The following is a 22,770-nucleotide window of genomic DNA, read 5'->3' as shown; positions in this document are numbered from 1 at the left end:
TAATGAAGTTGAGTGCTAAAACTCTAACTCAAAATTCAAAACTGGGCGTCTAAATCTGGAAACTTCATTTTGTTCAAAGTTCAATTTTTGTATGTGGTTAACATGATTGGTTAACCAACCCGACAATTCAAATTGGAGTCATAATTACTTGACAAAGAAGTTGGTGATTGTAATTTACATAAGATGACAACTTTAAATATGAATAGAAGAAGGACTGACTGAAAATTGAAGAAAAATGAAGAAATCTTATATGTAAGAATTTCACAAAGTTTTATTCTTTCTTTCCTTTCCTAATGACATTGATTGTTGTAGAGTCTTGAGAATTCACATTACATGTAAGAATAAACCAATAGAAATATTTGTTCTAGATTATGCAATTTCCCAAATTCATCGAAGGAAAAAATGTTTTAGGAAATTGTATTTTCATGTTGTATGAGATATTTGTGTGAGATATTTATTTTGTTATTTAATAATTTTTGTTGTTTGTTAAGTTTTTCATTTTAAAAGATTAAAAAAGTTGATCAAACAAAGAAGAAAAAATGTAAAATTATATTTTAAATAAAATTAAGCCGCTCTCACAAAGCAAGACGTTTAGGTAGGTTTTCTTAGGGAGATCAAACCACAATGTAGGCAATACAAAAATATTATTGTATTGATAGATATGTGGACACAACTGCACCTTCGGTTGCTTGGTAGATGCAAATTTGCAAACCTCGTTTGAAGTCAATGTTTTACGCGCAAATCATGTATGTGACGTGATGCAGATAGTGTTTCGTCAGTCATGGGTGACGTAAGACAATGACGATTATTGAAAATAAAGGTTGACTATACCAATCAAAAGGTTGACTATACCAATCAATCCTTTACTTCCAGCGCTAGATTTTAGAATGCGAGAATACAGCCAAGATTTTCTTCGTTGTTGTCCAAAAGGCATGTCGCGGGGACCATCTACCGCAATTATCGGCGAAAGACTCAAGGCCCCGAGTCATCTTCAAAGAAATTTCCACTTGGGTCCACAACACGGTGCTTCCACCGCTTTATCAAGCACAAGCTCCTTCCCTCTTCTCAAATCATCTTCCGTTTCTGGATTTCTCATTTGAAAAGAGATGGCAACATTTCATCTTCTACTTGTTCTGCTACTGTGCTCTGGCCGGCTAGGCCAGAGCAGCAAGCTTGTAAGAGTAAGTCCCGCACTATTCAGTCCGGAGGAGTCTCAGGCGGAGGGAGAGTGCCCTGCAGCTCAGCCAAGGAAATCGAGCACAAGCATTCCTCTGATGCACGTCCAAGCCAACTGCTCTCCTTACCGCAACAAAAATTCCACGTGGCTGAGCGCAATGCTGGACTCAATCAAAGGCGACGATCAGCGCTACCAGGCAATAACCCAAGGATCGGCACAATTTACGACACAAGAGGATGCCGACGTTCAGCTGGCTGTAAAGAGCGGAAGCTACATAATCAATCTGGGCTTCGGCACTCCCCCGCAAAGATTCTATACGGTGGTCGACACGGGCAGTGACGTCTCCTGGATTCCCTGCGCCGCCTGCCCCGATTGCACTGGTGACGTGTTTGACCCCTCCAAGTCACCCACCTTCAAATACCTGAGCTGCTCTTCCGACACGTGTCAGGCACTCGGCAGAAGCCTAAACTGCGGGAATCAGAACTGCAGCTTCACGCAGACCTACGGCGACGGCTCACAGGTCACCGAGGATCTCTCCACCGACACGCTGGCCGTCGCTTCGCAAACGATGCCGGATTTTAGTTTCGGCTGCTCGGAATCTCGGACGGGACTTATCACCTCGGCGCCCGGTTTGGTCGGGTTTGGGAGGAGGTCGATCTCGTTTGTTTCGCAGACGGCCAATCTGTTCGAGAAAACCTTCTCTTATTGCATCCCCTCTTCTACGTCCACGGGTTGCCTTGAACTCGGCAAATCGGCCCTCTCATCCTCCAGTGGGATGCAGTTTACGTCCCTCTTGACGAGCTCTGCCCATCCTTCCTTCTATTACGTTGCCTTGATCGCTGTCTCCGTTGGCGACGATCGTGTGTCGGTGCCCGCGATGGACGATTCGAGCGGGGGAGGGACAATTATGGACTCTGGAACCTTCATCACTCGCCTGGCGGAGCCCGCATACTCTTCTGTGAGAGACTCTTTCGTTCGCCAATTCTCCAATGTCAGCCGAGCTGCGCAGTACTCGATCTTCGACGCGTGCTTCAATTTTCCTTCGGGGAATGTGATTGTGCCGCAGATCACGCTGCACTTCGACAAGAATGTGGACGTGGCTCTGCCGCCGGATAACTACCTGATTCAGGCGAATGTGCAGGGGTCGGTGGGATGCTTAGCTTTCGCTCCTCTTCCAAAGAGCACCTCGGATTCAGGACTGTCCATATTTGGGAGTTACCAGCAACGCAACTTCCGTGTAGCGTACGACGTTGCTGGTTCTCAACTCGGTATCGCCCCTCAAACCTGCAAAGGTTGTTAGATGATTAAATATTTTCCTCGCCTCAGCCGCCTCCATGCTATAATAAGCGACGCTGCCTATCTATTCTCTCGTTTGACCATATAAAGAATATGGATTTTTAAGTGACCATGTATTACTTTAATTATATCTATACGAAAGCACTATTACTTTGGCGGTATTATTCTACTTCCAAACTCCTTTCTAAAGTTTACGATATTATAAATAAAATAATAAAAAGATTAGGACAAAAATAATTGAAAAGACTGAATACCTTTGCAATATCCAAAATCATATTTTATTAAATATAATTTACAAAATTTAAGGCAAATTCCTCTTTTTAAATATTGATTTTTAAAAGTGGGAATCATCTCAAAACCTTAATTTTATGAGTATTAGTGTAAGGTACACTATATGGACGAAGATACCCCTTTTGAATTTAAATTAAATCAATAAAGATTAATCTCAATCTTTTATCAAAAAATTGCATTCTTCTTATTCTTTATTTTCAATATCTCATGACATTATAATCCTAGAAATTTTTTTTATAAAAAAATTAATATATAATTTTTACAATCCAACTAATTGTTTACATTCAAAATTGATAGTTTCAAGAATTTTTTGTGACATATTAAATGCTAAATTTAAGGGATATCAAGCAATGTTTAGAGCGCATAATCTTCATTACCCACCACAAAAAGTGAAATTAACCTATATTTAGTGAGATTTCAATTTTATATTCTCTTCCTTGCTTCCATGAATATTTGAATGTGGAAGCAAAATTGTGGAAGATATTGCCAATCATATTCTTACCATGATCATAAACTAATAAAAAAAATGGTGAAAAATAGATGATAAATAAAAATATATGTGCTTGAGTGGCATTGTCAACATAATGAAAGAATTAGAGTCATTCATAATAAGGTTAATTTTTAATATACAATTAATATTTCAACAATTGGCATTTAGTATGTACAAGATATAATTCAATCTTGTCACATTGCTTATCTCATAGTAGACATAAGGATTGGAAAAAAAAGTTTATTACCTTCAACAAATAACAAAGCCTCATTGAAAAAATAAAATGAAATGATTGGACAACAAAAATGAAAAGTTGGAATCAAATAAATAAATCTATGAAAAGATTGGTTTTCATCATTAAATTTAAGTTCAAATTCCTAGAAACATATCATCATTAAATTCAATTCTGCAAAATCAATCAAACTACAATGTATTAGAACTATTATTATTTTAATTTAAAAAATATTTAAAAAGTATTTTATGAAAAGAAAAAAAATGAAAAAAACAAAAAAAAACCCTTTTTTATAAATAAATGCCTAAATGAATCTAATATATAGACTAAACCTTTCAAAGTAGAAATGACCTAAATAATTATCCATTCTCTATATTTAAAAATAGATATTTTTTCTAGGGATCTAATACTTGAACGAAATGAAAACCTTTAAATGAAGATCTTTAAAAATAAGTGTCACATAGTGGTTGTATTTTCCTTAAGTTGTAATAGCTCAAAAATTATCAAATTTTGAAATAAATTTAATAAGTAGAAGGAGAATACACATAATAAAATTTTGATAATAAGAATTTATTTAAATGGAAGAATTATATAATATTGAAATTATAAAAAATATAAAATAATTAGTTTGAAAGTAATTCATAATAGTATTCTAAATATTAATGTGCTTCTTATATAAACACAATATAATTATTTAAATATTAGTCAATCGTGTGTGAACTATTTTGTCAAAAAAAATACATTTAGAGCCTATGTATGGTGAAACATTTGAATATAAAATATAAATTAAGATGACTACAACATAGAAATAAAGTAAATAGAGTAAAATTAAAAACTAAACTTTAAAAATAATTTTAGATGCATCTTGAAATTCCTAAAATATTGCCTCACTTGTGGAAAATCCACTTCCATAACACCCAAATATAAGAATCAATTAACTTGCAATACAATAATTTTATTGATTTAAGAAATTAAAAAACTTACATATATGGTATAGAAAAATCAAAACTAACAATGAAAAATAAAAATAATTGCATCTAATTGATTGAAATCAAAATTATTAATTAGCGGATAGGCTATTTACTACGCGATTCGTGGCCTAAAAATTTCCCGTCCAAGTCAGATATTATTCACGGTAAGTGTTTGATGGACATAATTTAGCTTCTATCCGACAAATGGACACCGAGCTACTTGGGAAAAATAGGGAAAATAGGGCTTCTACAACAGTAAATGGTGACACAAAGCTGCTTGGCGAACTTGGCAAAAATGGACATGGAGCTACTAGTAGAAGAGCAAGAGATAGAAAATTAGGATTTATGGCTTCCTTTCATAGCAAGATATGGTTTTTTTAATATCGTATGTTCCTATAAGTCTATGATTTTCGTATAAGTGTTTTAAGTTATGCTACAGAGGTAGTTTCGTCTTACCATTTTTCTTCTTGTTTATACTTTGGTGCAAAATTGAAACATTTAGTGTGTGCCTTGGATGTTGTCTTTTGCATATACCCACTAGTTTGGATATTTTTTCTACCTAGATTGTTCTTCAAGGGAACCATGTAAACTATACACCTCATTCAGTTATTTGTGCTCTATAGGAAAAAGGCCTAAGAAGCTAGTTTGGATTGTACTCTTGATAATAGCATCAGTTAATCTGCTTGGAAGGTGGGTTTAGATGATTTTTTTATGGGTTCTTGTTCTTTGAATTTGGTTTCAATAGGTGTACAGTTTTACTAGATTCAAGTTGTACACTTAGAAATTTTTGTTGTTTTAGCTTACCATTATCAAATCGGATCTTTCCTAGATTGGATTTACAGTACATAAAAATGTTTCAACATAGCCTTTTTCACTGTAGATTTTTATTATTGAGGGATTTTTTAATTTGAGGGGGAAAAAATGTATTGCACTAAACATTAACCATATCTATCTAAAGGACAGGCTAATGATTTAATCTGGTTATTGAACTCACATAATCTGGTTGGCATTAGGGCTTTTAGTTTTTATTTATGTAAGGAAGCAAAGGTGTGTGGAATCACTTCCTACGCTAATCTTTAAGAGAATGATTATGCAAATCAAAGTAACTATTGCAAAGATCTCAAGAAATGCATAATAACATAATCAAAATAACAAAGAACACACAACACAGTGATTACTGTGGGGAAACCCTTCCGGGAAAAAAACCCCACCCTCCAAAACTCACACAATGTATTATCAAACCAAGATGATTATAATACACTTGCAATGCAAGTTCTTACAGGAGCGCATCACCACAACTCGAACTTGGAGAGACTCCTTCTAGCACCAGTCTTGCAAACTGAACTCAATTACACAAACACCTCCCCAAGCCCTCCTTTTATAGTGATTTTAAAACCTGGAAACCACTTATGGTTTTGCAAAACCATGGGCAAAACTACCATGCCACATGTTACCCATTTTTGGCATTTACATTTTCAATATGGAAAAACAACCAGGTTAAAATAGTAATCCCGTCCACAATTTTGTCTCTTAGTCTAGACCCCCATAAAAGTCACAAAATGAGGCATCAAGGCTCTAAAAATGATCTACCTATATTCTACTATGGACAAGACTCATTTTAACAACTCACTAACCATTTTCCAATGCATAAACAAGTGACAAACTTCCACAAACAAATTCTGGAATTTTTCAAGAAAGGATTGCAAGGTTGAGACACATGTTTCTCAACATTCTCCCACTTGTCAAACACCTTGCAAGAGTCAGGGGATCTGAAATATCATGGACTTAATTGCTAGGGGCTGAGAGGCCCATAGACTCTGAACACCATCTGAATTTTTCTGTGCTCACGGGCTTAGTTAATGCATCAGCAACATTCACCAAAGTCTCTACCTTTTCCAGCTTCACCTTGTCGTCCTCGATCATATCTATCACAAAATGATATTGTACATCAATGTGCTTGGTCCTCACATGAAAAGTTGGGTTCTTCGCTAGGCAGATTGCACTCTGGCTATCACTATAAATTGTCACTACACCCTGTTTGAACTCTATATCTGAACACAATCTCTTTAGCCAGATGGCTTCTTTGTAGGCATGAGTAGCTTCCATATACTCTACCTCAGTAGTGGAAAAAGTGACCACAGCCTGTCACTTACTCATCCAACTGATTGCACCACCAAATAATGTAAACACATATGCACTGGTGGATCTTCTTCTATCAACATCACCAGCCCAGTTTAAATCTACATAGCCTCGAATATCTAAGGAATGCTCACTTCCTGTTCCATGAAAACATATTGAGTACTCTGAAGTACCTCGCAAGTATCTAAAAACTCTTTTTACTACATCCCAATGTGCTCTTCTTGGATTAGACATATAACGGGAAAGTACTCCCACTGCTTGGGCAATGTCTGGTCTTGTACAAACCATAGCATACATCAAACTACCAATGGCACTTTGATATGGTACTCGACTCATCTCTTCCATCTCCAATGGGGATGTAGGACACTGTGAGCTAGAAAGCTTTGTTCCCATAGTAACAGGAACACTCAATGGTCTTGCATCCTGCATATTGAATCTTTTCAAAATAGTACCAACATACTTACTTTGGCCTAGCCAAAGCTTTCTGTTCTGTCTATCTCATATAATCTCCATTCCTAGAATGTGCCTAGCTGCACCAAGATCTTTCATTTCAAACTTTATTGAGAGTTGAGATTTTAACTCTACAATCAAACCTTTTTCCTTTGCTAATAAACAACATGTCATCGACATACAAGGCAATAACCAGGCAACCATCACCATTAGATTTGAAATATATACAATGATCAGATTTAGATCGCACAAATCCCAAACTCAACACATATGTATCAAACTTCTAGTACCACATCCTAGGACTCTGTTTTAAACCATACAAGGATTTCTTCAATTTACAAACCAAATGACTTTTACCTTTCACCACATAGTGCTCTGGCTGTGACATGTAAATTTCTTCCTCCAAATCTCCATGAAGGAAAGCAGTTTTCACATCCATTTGCTCGATCTCTAGATCATAAGCTGCTACAATAGAAAGCAAAAATCTAATGGATGTCATTTTGGCTACTAGAGAAAAAATCTCACCATAATCTACTCCCTCAACTTGAGAGTAACCTTTTGCAACCAAACGTGCTTTATACTTCTCAATGCTTCCATCTGAACCCATCTTCCTTTTGAACACCCATTTACAACCAATAGGCTTCCATCCTTCAGGCAATGGTATAAGGTCCCATGTTTGATTCCTCTTAAGAACTGCCATTTCTTCATCCATGGCTATTTTCCAAGACTCTGAATCATTCATCCCAAGAGCCTATTCTATAGATCTCGGTTCATCAATGTTAGCATTCAATGCAAATATGCACCTCCAATCATCAGGAGAATACCCATACCTTTCAGGTGGTTTCCTTTGTCTAGTAGATCTTCGAACAAGATCTGGTTCAGGTTTAGGAGGTTTAGGTTCATGATTAGGTTCTCCCTCTTCCTCTAATGATTCAAAACTCATAGAGCTTTCTTCAACATCTCGTCTTTCTAAGGGCCTTGATTCAACTTTCTCAGGTGTAGCAGGAAGTTGAATCACATCTTTCTTTTCTTTAATTTGTTTTGGCTGCACTGTAACAGAAGAAGGCTTAGTTTCTCTAAAAATAACACTTCTGGAATAAAATACCTTTTGTGCAACAAGATCCCAAAGCTTGTATCCTTTCACACCATAACTATATCCGATGAAGATACATTTGATAGCTTTTTTGTCCAATTTTGTTCGCTTCTCCTTTGGCACATGAGCATATGCCTCACAACCAAACACTCTCAGATGTCTAAGTGAAGGCTTGTGGCCCGACCACGCTTCCATTGGCATCTTATCAACAAGATCTGATGTAGGAGACCTATTTATTAGGTAGCAGGCAGTGACTACAGCTTCAGCCCAGAACTTTTGTTCTAGTCTAGCACCACTTAGCATACTCCTAGCCTTCTCCATCAAGGTCCTGTTCATTCTTTCTGCAACTCCATTTTGCTGTGGAGAATATGAAGTTTTCTTCTCTCTTTTAATACCACAATCTTTACAACATGTGTCAAAATATTGGAGCAAAATTCACCACCATTATTAGTTCTCGAGCATTTTATTTTCTTTCCAGTCTGCAATTCAACCATTGCTTTAAATTCTTTGAAATGACTGAAACCTTCAGCTTTACTCCTAAGGAAATAAACCCATGTTCTTCTACTAAAATCATCAATGAAAGAAACATAATAAACTGATTTACCAATAGAAGGAACATCAACTGGACCAAATACATCCAAATGAATTAGATCCAAAATACATGAAGACTTATGAGAACTCGAGTAAAACTGAATGCGATTTTGTTTACCATAGATACAATGCTCACAAAAATCAGACTCAAGATTGCAATCATTCAACCCATCAACAAGGTTCTTATTTTTCAAGGTCCGTAGGCCCTTCTCACCTATGTGGCCAAGTCTCTGGTGCTATAACATAGTCTTCTCTGCAGGAAACTTTGATTCGGTAGACAGAGCACCCTTGGGTACCCAAAAACCATGACCATCTGTTGAAAGAGAAACTCTCTCCTTCTCCAACTGAGTAGTCTTTTTCACAATCTTATCAGAAGTACTATTGCACTCGACTGTGCATGCATCAAGTTGGTACAATGTACACAATCTACTTCCTCTTGCTATTACCATAGCACCTCTCACCATTTTTACACTTGCTTCAGAAAACTGTACATGCACACTCGCATCTATTAGCTTACTAATAGATAATAAATTCCTTGCTAGTCCAGCGATATGCAAGACACCATCAAATCTTCTAATTCTACCATCAAAAAATTTCACATGAATACTTCCATGACCAACAATATCAAGTATTGAATTATCACCCAAATACACCTTACCACCATCAAAATTTTCATACTTACTAAACCAGTTCCTATTAGGAGTCATGTGGAAAGATGCACCTGAATCTATTAACCATGCATTTTCACCTGCATGAGTGGCCAAGGTTGCAATGAAAGCATCTCCATCTTCCTTCTTGGACTCAGAATCAAAATCTTGCTTCTTCTTCTTCTTCTTCTTTTTCTTCTCCTCTTTGCAGTCCTTTCGAAAGTGTCCAGGTTTGCCGCAATTCCAGCAAATTGCCTTGGACTTACTAGGGGATTTCGATCTCCCCTTATTTTTGGACTTAGAATGGCCATGATGCTTTTCATTCTTGCCTCTTTCTTTTGGTCTTCCGCAAACACTCAAAGCCTCTTTGGCATTCAGAGAGACCTTCCTTCTCATCTCCTCAGAAAGTAGAGAACCAACAACATCCTCCATCTTCAAGAGAACCGAAGTGCTCCCTATAGCCATCACAAGACTATCCCATGAGTCTAGCAACGAACATAACAAGATTTGACACCTTTCTTCTTCATCCATTAGCACCCCTACTGAGGTCAACTGAGTCACCAACATATTAAACCTTTCTAGATGCTCAAAAATTTGTCCACCTTCTTCCATTCTCAAGGAATACAACTTCTTCCTCAAGAAAATCTTATTCACAAGTGATTTCACTTGATAGATCTCACTAAGCTTTTCCCAAAGCTTCTTCGCAGTAGGTTCTTCATGGACATTAATCAGAATCGAGTCTGCAAGACACAATCTGATGAGACCTTTAGTTTTTCTATCAGTCACATCATATTGTGCGGCTAATGTTGGATCTGTGGGCCTCAGCTTGTTCTCATCAATCGCATCCCATAGATCTCGATCAATCAATAGATCTTCCATCTTCAGCTTCCACATCTGAAAGTTTGTGCCAGAAAACTTTTCAACATCAATTCTCCCTAACATGCTTGCCATCTTTTCAATCCTGCAACACAAAAATGAAATGCTCTGCACAAGCTCCCACTCAAACCTTGATTAGCTCAAAAAACCCTGTACCCAACAAATAGAACCAAAACTGGCCATGCTCTGATACCACTTGAAAGGAAGCAAAGGTGCACAAAATTGCTTCCTACGCTAATCTTTAAGAGAACGATTATGCAAATCAAAGTAACTATTGCAAAGATCTCAAGAAATGCATAATAACATAATCAAAATAACAAAGAACACACAACACAATGATTACCGTGGAGAAACCCTTCCAGGAGAAAAACCCCACCCTCCAAAACTCACACAATGTATTATCAAACCAAGATGATTACAATACACTTGCAATGCAAGTTCTTACAAGAGCGCATCACCACAACTCGAACTTGGAGAGACTCCTTCTAGCACCAGTCTTGCAAATTGAACTCAATTACAGAAACACCTCCCCAAGCCCTCCTTTTATAGTGATTTTAAAATCTGGAAACCACTTATGGTTTTACAAAACCATGGGCAAAACTACCATGCCACATGTTACCCATTTTTGACATTTACATTTCCAATATGGAAAAACAACCAGGTTAAAATAGTAATCCCGTCCACAATTTTGTCTCTTAGTCTAGACCCCCATAAAAGTCACAAAATGAGTCATCAAGGCTCTAAAAATGACCTACCTATATTCTACTATGGACAAGACTCATTTTAACAACTCACTAACCATTTTCTAATGCATAAACAAGTGGAAAACTTCCACAAACAAATTTTGGAATTTTTCAAGAAAGGATTGCAAGGTTGAGACACATGTTTCTCAACAATTTATAAGTATGGACTTGGATATTTATGATAGGCTGGCTCAAGAAAAATAATATTTTGTTTGGTGCAATTGGTCCTTTGGTTTGGACATTCTTTTCTACCAATCTGCTTCTAGGTGCTCTAGACTTTTGAGGAGTTCTTTTTAGGATTTCGTTAAAAGTCATGGATTTGGAAATCTCAGAGAGACCAACAGGGAATAAACGAACATTTAACCACTTGGAAAGACCACAAAAAATATGCATGTTTTATCAAGAAGGTAGATGCAATAGAGACCCCTACAATTTTCTTCCCGTTGGAGAGCCAAGAACTTCGAGGAAAAGTGGAGAAAATGGTAGCTTTGCATCCAAGTGATCATTTCATCCACAAGAAGACAAACAAGTACCAGGGCCTTCTGGGTAACGTATAAGGAATGGTCCTGCTAAATGGGGCAAAGGAGGATTAGGTGGTAAAATTTTGATAGATGAGCAACAATAGAAGGTTCATCATGTAGTATGCAATTATTGGATTTCTAGTAGTTGCAAGCATGGTGATGATAGCAATTCTTACACTCCTTTGTTGTGTGAGGAGATGTCACCCTTTTTACCTTATTGGTTGGTCATGGAAAGGTTTGTTAATGTGCTTTGCAGGGAACTATTTTGTCATATTTGATTGCCTTGTCATGGAGCTTGATTGCTAATAGTTGGGGTACTTGTTCATGTTAATGGTAGTGCAAGAGTACATATTTAGAGAACTTGGGAATGTAAAATGAAGAGCAATATTGAATCATACCTCAATGGGACAACTCATGAAGGAAAGTGAGGCCTCAAGCTACACTGAGGGCGATGTTGAGCCTCGAAGGCCAATCTAGAACACATTTTGGGGCATTTGAAGAGTATAAGAGACAATCCAGAGTGTCTTTCATCATCCTCTCATAAATTACAATTTGTTTTAACTTGGGGTTTGTTTGTCCCTATGCAAGAGAAATGTGGACATGGAATCCCACCACAAAGCAAAGATGAGTGTGTTGTAGTCGCACCACAGATCTCATCTCTACCACCCATTTTTGAACTAACTTTGGAAACAAAGTTATGACAAGGTCGTTATTCATACAATAATCAGAGATAATCTTCAGAGCTATAAACAGAGATAATCTTCAAAGCACAAATTGAAGTCTAAAGATGTGAGATGTTCAAAATATTAATTGGTTTTCTAGTCTCCATTGTTTTAGAATTATTTTATATCAGTGTTTCAAATTATATCTATTATTTTAAGGTGAGCATTAATGTTGATACAGTGTTGATATTGTGAAGGCCAACAGTCATCATTGTTCCCTCCAATAATCGAGTCTCTTGGTTTCCAAAGACTCTTCATTTGTAATATTATTGGAGCACATTTATATGTTGCTCCTGCTCATTTTGTAAATAACTTTTTCTTATTAATTCAATACTCTACAGTCTGGACATAGCCACTATTGTGGTGAACCAGGATAAATCCAGTGTTGTGTATTTCTTCTTATTGCGACATTTAATTTCTTTGTTTAAATCCTTTCAATTGGTATCAGAGCATGAGGTGTGCAGATTGGAAAATCAGTGTTAAATTTTTCGAAAAGATGGAGGATTTGAAAATAGAGAAATTTATAGGCAAGAATTACAGCCTGTGGAAAGTGTAGATGCGTTCCTTGCTGGTTAAGCAAGACTTGGCTCTTGCAATCGAAGGAAAGTCTAAGAAACTGTCTACAATGACTGATGAAGATTGGCAAAAGATGGATGACAAGGCGATGGCATCCATTTTTCTCTTAGTAGCAAAAAATGTCTTGTTCAATGTCTCAAATGAGACATCAATGAAAGATGTTTGGGACAAACTTCAGAATATGTATCAAACGGCGTCGGCTACAAACAAAATCTTCATTATGAAGAAACTCTACAAACTGAAAATGAAGGAAGGGATTGCAATGTCAAATCATATAAATGATTTGAACACCCTATTATGTCAAGCAAGCTCGGTTGGTATGACTCAAGATGATGAGTCCAAAGCAATCATCTTGTTATGTTCTTTACCTAATAGTTGGGATCCCGTAGTTATAGTTGTAAGTACTTCAAGCTCTATGAAGTCAAAGTTGGCCTATGATGAAGTTGTTGCCACTTTATTAAGTGAAGACATGAGAAGGAGTAACAAAGACTCCTCATCGGGTGATGCTCTCACTATGATCAGCACTGAGAGAAGAGGAAAAAGCCATCATAGAGGAAATAATAATTACAATCAGTGAAGATCAAAGTCACCCAATCGTTCAAGGTCAAGAGGTAGGAATGGTGAATGCTGGTTTTGTGGTAAGCCTGGCCACACAAAGAGAAATTGTTGGACTTACAAGAAAGCACAAGAAAATGTGAGAAACATGGAAGCAAATGCAGCCTATGAGAAAGATGAATGTGCTTTAGTTCTTTCTACAAGTGACACAAAATTAGATTCTTAGGTGATATATTTCAGAGCTTCTTTCCATGCTACTTCATGTACAGATTGTTTCACAAACTACCATGAAGGTCAATTTGGAGAGGTATTTCTTGGAGACAATAAATCTTGCAAAATAGTTGGCAAAGGTGACATTTTGTTACAGTTGAAAGATGGAGGGAAATGGTTGTTAAAAGATGTTCGCCATTTTCCCAAATTAAAGCGAAATCTAATTTTGGTCAGTCAGCTCTTTGCCCAAGGATATTATCCCTTCTTATATCCGGATACTTGGAAAGTTACCAAGGGTTCGAGAATAATTTCCAAGGGAAACAAAGCTGGCAATCTTTATCTCCTTGAGAAGCCTACTGAAATAGGGGCTGCTATGACAGTCATGGGCAGTGATGCAACACTTTGGCATCAAAGATTAGGCCACATGAGAAAAAAGGGCCTTGAGATAATGCTCAAAAGGGATCAACTACCGAGTCTCCAATCAGCAAATTTGGAATTTTGTGAACATTGTCTTTACGAAAAACAAAAGCGGGTCAGCTTCTTGAAAGATGGACATGATCTCAAGGAGAAACCATTGGAACTTGTACACTCGGATGTCTTTGGTCCGGTTGAGGTAAGCTCTTTAGGAGGTTCAAATTTTTTTGTTACATTCCTTGATGATTGTACTAGGAAAGTATGGATATACATGATGGCAAATAAATCAGAAGTTTTTTCTAAGTTTAAAGTTTTCAAAGCTCTTGTTGAAAACCAAAGGGGTCATAAGATTAAAAGTTTAAAAATGGATAATGGAGGTGAGTTTTGTTCATTGGAGTTCGACAATTATTGTGCAGATAATGGTATTCATAGGGTGAAAGTTGTACCCTACACCCCTCAAGAAAATGGGGCAGCAGAAAGACTCAATAGGACAATAATGGAGAAAGCTTGGTGTATGCTTTCTAATGCAGGATTGGGCAAAGAATTCTGGGATGAGGCATGTAATACAACTGTATATCTCATTAATCGAAGTCCTTCTTCAAGGTTGAACTTTGGAATTCCAGAAGAGGAATGGCAAGGTAGAAGACTCTCTTATTCTCATCTTAAAATTTTTGGTTGTCAGGCTTTTGCACATGTGCCCAAAGAAAAAAGAAGCAAGCTGGATCTTAAATCTGAGCCTTGCATATTCGTTAGCTATGGAGAGGATCAGTTTGGCTTCAGGCTTTGGAGCTTAACTGATAAGAAGATTATTAGAAGCAAAGATGTTGTCTTCAATGAGAAAACATTTCCAGCATTAAATTCTCAGGAAATGTCTGAAAAAGAATTTGTGCCAATTGTTGCACAAAGGAATGTTGGATTGAATCCACAAACAGTTTCTAACACTATTTCATATAGTCTCACCTCTATACTATTTCCAAATTTATCATCTTCTTCCACTCCTGGGAACACAAGACATGATGATAGTTCTACACAAGAGATTTTTGATATCTCTTCTCATGATAGGAATTTGTCTCTCCATCACGATCAAGCTTGTGAAAGTTTTTCAAACCAAAGTACAAGGGATCCTCTTACTACAATGGGCTATTAGTCAAAGGACTATAATGCTCATCCACAGATGTAGGGTGGGAAAATAGAACCATAGGACATCAATCTAGAGGATGAAAGTAATTTGCAGGCTGTGCCAATTGATATCCATGGCAATCCTGTCTATATACAGAGTACTCACAGTAAACGTATGTCACTATATCCATTTGAGCATGGTGGAAACTCAAGCCACAATCTTGGCAATACACGTGGGAAATTTCAGAGTGTAGGTCCAACTAATTTGTAGCCTGCACATAATCCGCAAGGGGCAAATGAAAACCAGGTTCAAACACACATAACAGAGGTGAATGTACAGGGTGCAGAACTCCATCCGCAATGTGTTAGAGTTGTTTCACAGGGTCTGCAAATTGATTTGTAGGACGTTAATATGCAGGGTAATCATGGTGGGAGCACAGACCAGCATCTTGGTAATTCACGGGAACAACTTCATGCAGAGGAGACAGTTTCACAACAGTTTCATGGCAGTCAAAGTCCCTTTCACCGTGTAGGTAATATGGCAGGTAGAGGTAACATGTCTCCAAATCAACATATTTTACATACCGGTTTTGAGGCATCCAATACAAATATATCACAGGGAGAAGACACACTTCAAAATAATCTTCAAGCATTTGATCAAACATACCCTCATGATATTGGAAACAAATCTCACAGTTCCAATACACAACAAAGACGATGCATTGTCTCAAAAGGAAGCCCTCATGAGTTATGTGATATGACCATTTTAGAATCTAATAAAAATCAAAGTGATGTCTATCCTAAAAGGACTGCTATTAAAGATAGAGGAGAACAAGAAAACCCTCAAGGCTTGAGAAAGTCTACTGGAGAAAGGAAAATACCAGCTAAATTCTCTGATTATGAATTATTGTACGTTGAAGAAGCAGAGCCTTCAATTCTAGTTTTAGAATTTTCAGAACCATCTACATTCAAAGCAGCTCTCAATGATGTCAATAGTGATAAATGGAAAACAACAATGCGTGAAGAAATGGATTCTTTACTCAAGAATCAAACCTGGGATTTGGTCTCTCTTTTGCCTAATCGAAGACCACCTAGGAACAAGTGGATATATCGTGTGAAAGATGAAGTGGAAGGCAATAAACGCTTCAAAGCCAGATTGGTGGTAAAGGGATTTGATCAAAAACAAGGGATAGATTTCAATGAAATCTTCTCACCAGTTGTCAAAATGACAACTATCTAAACTGTTCCGGGATTAGCAGCTGCATGGGATCTTGAATTAGAACAACTTGATGTGAAAACCGCTTTCCTACATGGTGATGTAGAAGAAGAACTGTACACGGAGCAGCCACAAGGGTTCATAAAGAAGGGACATGAACACCTTTATTACAAATTAAATCAGAGCTTGTATGGCCTGAAACAAGCCCCAAGATAGTGGTATGTAAAATTTGATCGCTTCATGGCTAAGCATAATTTCACAAGATGTGAATCAGACCCATGTGTCTACTTCAAGAAACTTCCAAGTGGAAAGTTTTTCATCCTTCTTCTTTATGTCGATGACATGTTAGTAGCTGGCACAAACAAAAGAATCATTAATGAGTTGAAGCAAAAATTGGCAAGTAAATTTGCAATGAAAGACTTAGGGGTGGCCAAAAAGATTCTTCGCATGACAATCACAAGGGATAGGAAAAAGAGGGAAATCACTTTGTCTCAAAAACAATACATTGACGAAGTTGTTGAAAGATTTGGCATGGCTGAATCAAAAGTAACTCCTATTCCTCTTGCTGGTCACTTTCGATTAAGTTCTAAATTATGTCTTCAAACACAGGAAGAAAAAGAATTTATGGAGAAAATTCCATACAAATCAGCCATTGGTAGTATTATGTATGCTATGGTTTCTACTCGCCCTGACATTGCTCATGCGGTAGGAGTTGTGAGCAAGTTCATGAGCAATCTCGAAAAAGCTCATTGGGAAGCCGTCAAATGGATACTAAGGTATCTAAAAGGCACTTCAGATTATGTTTTATGTTTTGGCGGAAACAAAGTTCAGCTACAAGGTTACACTGATTCTGATCTTGCTGGAGACTTGGATGAACGAAGGTCTACCATTGGTTACACCTTCACATTTGTTGGAGCTGCGATCAGCTGGGCATCACGGTTGCAACATTCCATTGCTCTTTCTTTAGCTGAAGCTGAATACTTAGCTCTTTCCGAAGGTGCAAGGGAAATGATTTGGCTTCAACGATTACTTGGTGACTTGAAAGTTCATCAAAATGAATATAATCTATTTTGTGACAACCGTAGTGCGATCTTCATGGCACATAATCAGTCATCCCACTATCGCTCCAAGCATGTTGATGCACATGCTCACTTTGTTCATCATGCAGTCAAAGAGGGCAAGTTGAATGTTGTCAAGATTGACACCAAGATCAATCCGGCTGATATATTCACGAAGGTTGTTGCCAAAGAGAAGTTCGAATGTGCTAGAACTTCTCTTGGGCTTGTGAAGAAAAGATAGATCATTCTTTGAGCAAGGTATTGGGTGATCAGTTGTAGCATTGGTTGTCTTTCAGGTGGGAGTTTGTTGATATTGTGAAGGCCAACAGTCATCATTGTTCCCTCCAATAATCGAGTCTCTTGGTTTCCAAAGACTCTTCATTTGTAATATTATTGGAGCCCATTTATATGCTGCTCCTACTCATTTTGTAAATAACTTTTTCTTATTAATTCAATACTCTACAGTCTGGACATAGCCACTATTCTGGTGAACCAGGATAAATCCGGTGTTGTGTATTTCTTCTTATTACGACATTTAATTTCTTTGTTTAAATCCTTTCATACAGAATGTATTGTAAGTTTCAAATTTGTGAAAATGCAGTGATTTTTCACAAATTTCTTCTTGTTTTCTATCATAAATGATGTAGCAATTTTGTAATGTTTTCTACTATAAATCATACAAATTATAAAGAATTCCTTCTGAAAGTTGGATTAAAAAAGAGCTTTGTTTTCAAAATTTTGAAAGTTGATCACCAGTGGATTTTGTATCGAGCTTAACAGCTTCTTATTTAATAAATTATCAAGACATTCTATTACTATATTGTAGAAAGTCATTAATTATGATCTAAGATATTGATTCAAAATAAATTTGAAACAATAGAATTCAAAGAACTATATTGTATGATCTAGAAAAAATAAATTTTATTCATATAATTTGAAGTATGATATTAAATATTGATGATAGAGTAAAATTGGGAAAGAAAAACATCAAGTCTAATGGAAAATATTAATGATAGAGTACAATTTAGGAAAAGAATATAAAGTGTGATATAAAATATTAATGTAATATAAATTTCACATAAAAAAATTCAAAAAAAATCTAAAGTGTGATCCAAAATATTAGTGCTAAATATATTTGTAACAATGAGATCCAAAAAGACAACCACACAATACAATAAGAAATATGGATCCAAAATAAATTTCACACTTTAAAATTCAATATGATCACAAACATTGATCTATGAAAAATAGGGCATGGAAAAAGGCCTGTAATCCTTGAGATTGTGATATATTGATATAGGCTGGGTGAAATAAGATGCTGAAATTACTTATCTTGTAAGATTGCAGCACCTTTTGGTAGTGGTTGATTCTCAGCAAGCTCAAATCACCTACTCAACACGCCAAACACAATAGAAACCCTCACAGAGCTCATTAGGAATTTTATGAAGGGATAATATCTCTATATAGGCATGAGTTAGGTTACATACTTGTGAAGAAACTATCACCCAAAATTAGCTCCAATAACATCACAAATAAATTTTTTATGAGAAGTCCAATCTTGACACCCTTACGTAAATCATCCAATGAGTGTTAAGAGTTCCATTTATTATAATGAGAGATGGATTCATGTTGAATCACTACTCATGAAATATGGGTCGAAAAGTTTGACTAAAAAATTGCACAAATAAATCCTGATAGCAATATCACAATTTGACTTGTTGTGTAAATTGTCTCTTACTTATCACACAAACAGAATGGTCAAATAGTTTATGCACAACCAATTTATCATCACTATACAAATAATAATAACAATATTCAAGAAGTTCATACTTCTAATGCAAATAACATAATTTAAACGACTACGAAAAAGACTAATATTTTATGTTATTGTTATCAGAATTTATTTGGGTAGTTGATAAGTCAAAATTAATGATTTATGGTTCACTTAGCACTTATTGCATTTGAGTGATGCTCGTAGAGGTGAAACATTACCCTTTATGGCAGGTCACTTGTCCTAGTACTAATTCAACTCGTCTTAGTACTAATTCAACTCAAGTACATTTAACAATTGAGTTTCCTCCATGGCTATGCCCATTTAGCTTGCTATTCCTTCTGTAAAACCTTCAAAAAGTGTAATACCTTATAAACCAATTATAGAGCCCCTCAAGCTCATTAATTGGTTTGTCAAATGTCTCAAGTGACTTTTGCACAATAAATACCTCTATGCCTTTGGCTCTTAACTAGGAAGGATGAATAACTCTCCATAAATAAATAAATAAATAATCTTTGTTTAAGATTGTTTATGTGGAAGAGAGATCCCTTACAAGGCTTTTTATTAGTCTTTGTATTATTAGGAGTGATAGATTAATGTTATTAGATTTTCATGGTTTGTAATTCACAAGGTTATTAGTGTTGTTTATTGATTCACTTCTATATATAGTTTTGTATTAAATAAAGCATACTACAATATATTATTTACTTAAACTTGTAAGTTGTAAATTAGTAATGCATTTAATTATAAGATTAGAATCAAGATTGTGGCATCATAAATCAGCGTGACTCTTGAACCTCCAGAATACAAGTGCTAGTTAATAGTTAATTATAAATGATTGCAATAGTATAACCTACACAAAATATAAGACGGCACATACACTTTCTCACCTTTACAATCTTATCCGCATCCCCACAATTCTCCACAGCGTCAGCAATGTGGAGCCATTATGCTACTACAATTTAAGTATATTTGATAAATTTATCTCGATGTTGGAGAGAATCTAATGTATCACGTAATTGTAGTGGGGTAGTTGATATGACCTCAACAAAGCCTTTCAAAAGCAAACCGAGACTCCTTTACTTTATGATAAAGAACTCGTGAATACCGCTGTGTTTCATCAACTTTACATCGTCTACACATTTAATTACTCATTCTGCGAAAAGTCTCACATGACATGACTGGAGAAAGGTGGCATTCACATTATCGCCAATAGACAATGAAACCCACTAATTTATGATATGATCTTTAGAGGAACTGGAACTGTAGAAATAATAACATTGAATTTGTCCTGATTGTTTGGCTCTTGTTTTTCTGCCCACCCGAACAGACCCAACATTAGCCGTTTAGTTTATAAGTTGGCGAAGGGTGTGTCAGATCTTGGCAATTTTGTTTTGAGTTTTTTTTTACATGTTGCTTTTCAGCTTTGTTTTTTTATTGATATTGGAGTTCAATTCTATTTATATATTTTATCTTTTATTTAAATTTATTTCACTACACCATCATTCATCCAAAAATATATCTATTTATAAATAACTGTATCTTATCTTTTTTTCATTTAGTATTGCATTTCGATAGAGTGGATTGAAAGAAAATCGACTCTTATCTAGATTTTCTATGAAAAGCAACCCATACAGAACGAAGTCAGTGTGTTTTAAATAAAAGAAGTCAAGTGAATGGATGGACGGTGACCCACTTCCCAGCTCCCCTGTTAAAAGGGTTCCTTTAATTATACATCATATCATGAAAAGGGGGAGGAGTAAGTGGACTTCATTATCAATTGCCTATAACGTGTCCAGTCGTGTCATATGCGGCTATCCTCAGAATGAGCAATTTAATATTGAGAAAAACAGTAAAGGGCCACAGCCAACTGTTTCAAACATCCAGATAAATTTACTAGATATAGCTAAACTAGATATAGCTAGTTCGGGGAACACATTACTAAATATACTTGAATTGCTGTAGCATGATGATGATGATAAAGTAGTTCCACATTGGCGAGCTCTCTGAGAACTATGGGGAAACGTAGATAAGATCGAGCGCTGAAACGTTTTAAAAGTGCATTTCCTGTTTAAAAAACATTGTTATACAATATTTTGTATGGGTACTTGTGTACACAGTTTAAGAACGAGGGAGCTATTGCAACAGTTGTGATCAGATCTATTAATTTAGGAAATGTTTATTAATATTGTGAAGAGGGCTGGGCATTTGAAATTTTAAAAGTATATGTTAATATTATATTTTTTTTTTTGAAGATGTGGATTAGAGTTTCAATATATGAATAGGTGTCTTGGAAATCAATCACAAAAGATAAAAAACAAGATGTTCAATTAGTGAAACTTTTATAATTTATTTTTATTGTTTTTTATTTCTTTATATTAGTTATGGGTTTGAGCTTTTAATTGATTTATATATATATATAATATTTAATTTTCATTGAAAGAAGTAATTTTAATATGAGAGGATAATTAGAAACTATATATCATTGTAGTCTGGACTAACATCATTTTTTGACTCTATCATATAAATAACAATACAAATAAATACAATGAAATCTGAACCTAATTGATTCTTAAGGATTATTTGAGATGTTGGGTGAATCTATGCTAAAAGATTGGTCAAAGCTCTCCCGAAAATCTATAAACCTCTATATTATTAGACAAGTTCAAGTTTCAGTGGGGGTAGGGTATCTACACCTAGTTTGCAGCACAGTTAGGTGTCTCTCACAAGAAATATGTGGTAGTCTCATATTGTGATGTTGTTATCAGGATTTAACTGTGTAATTTTTGAGTCAAACTCATTGACACATAGTTCATGAGTAGTGATTCAACACAAATCCATCTCTCATGACAATAAATGGAACACTTCACACTAATTGGATCTAGGTGATGCTCATAGAGGTAAGCATCGAGATGGGTGGTCAACCATCCTAGTACTACTCCAGCTTGAGCGTGCTTAACTACATACTAGAGAGCATATTGATTGGTATCGTTGGCTATCAAAGAATCTTTCCTTTACTTTTTTTTCTAACAAAAATCTACCATAGAATAAAATAAAATAAACTTCTAACATATTATTGACACTATATATAGACTAGAGAACATATGATTGGTATTGTAGACTATAAAAAAAAATTCTTTCCTTTACTTTTCTTTCCAACAAAAACCTAACATAGAATAAAAGAAACTTCTTAAATTCAAAAAGCAATCAAATCATTACTCTATGCAAAAATGATAAATATGACTTCATATAAACTGTGGACTCTTCACATATAATTATTGACCTAATCTTTTTCGTTTGTCCATTATAGTTATAATTAAAAAAATCTGATGGTGTGGAATTCGACCCAATAATGATGATTATACTTTATTATTTGTTAACATCTCTAGCTACTTCATTAAATCAGCATCAAAATAATAGACAAAAGCGTGAGTAGGATCTCCAGGGCAAGACTGACCAAATTTTTCTACCTAATCTGACAGACTGATAAATATTATCATAGCTGGCGAACAATAAGTTTGGAGGCCACTGATAACCATCATTCCTTAGGCTGCATCTCAAACTGGAACGAACTACCGTATGAGCAGTACATGTATATAAAACTGGTTAAAG

General features: G+C 35.8%; 1 protein-coding gene across 1 annotated transcript; it reads left to right on the top strand.

Annotated features, from left to right (window-relative positions):
• The first annotated feature begins 1,056 nt into the window (after nt 1-1,056).
• LOC149542659 (aspartyl protease AED3-like) lies at nt 1,057-2,637 on the top strand. The gene has a single exon (XM_089797550.1). The coding sequence runs from the start codon at nt 1,107-1,109 to the stop codon at nt 2,475-2,477; it is 1,371 nt and encodes a 456-aa protein (XP_089653676.1). The 5' UTR covers nt 1,057-1,106; the 3' UTR covers nt 2,478-2,637.
• Nucleotides 2,638-22,770: the final 20,133 nt, after the last annotated feature.

This window comes from Cupressus sempervirens, chromosome 8, assembly GCF_028749045.1.
Source record: "Cupressus sempervirens isolate cs-2001-9-10 chromosome 8, ASM2874904v1, whole genome shotgun sequence".
Classification (NCBI taxonomy): Eukaryota; Viridiplantae; Streptophyta; class Pinopsida; order Cupressales; family Cupressaceae; genus Cupressus; species Cupressus sempervirens.
Note: the sequence above shows the minus strand (reverse complement) of the source record. Positions and strands in the feature narration are given on the sequence as shown.

What these genes read in the sequence shown, in the direction of transcription:
- LOC149542659 (XM_089797550.1), top strand. Translation starts at nt 1,107, where the DNA reads ATGGCAACATTTCATCTTCTACTTGTTCTGCTACTGTGCTCTGGCCGG.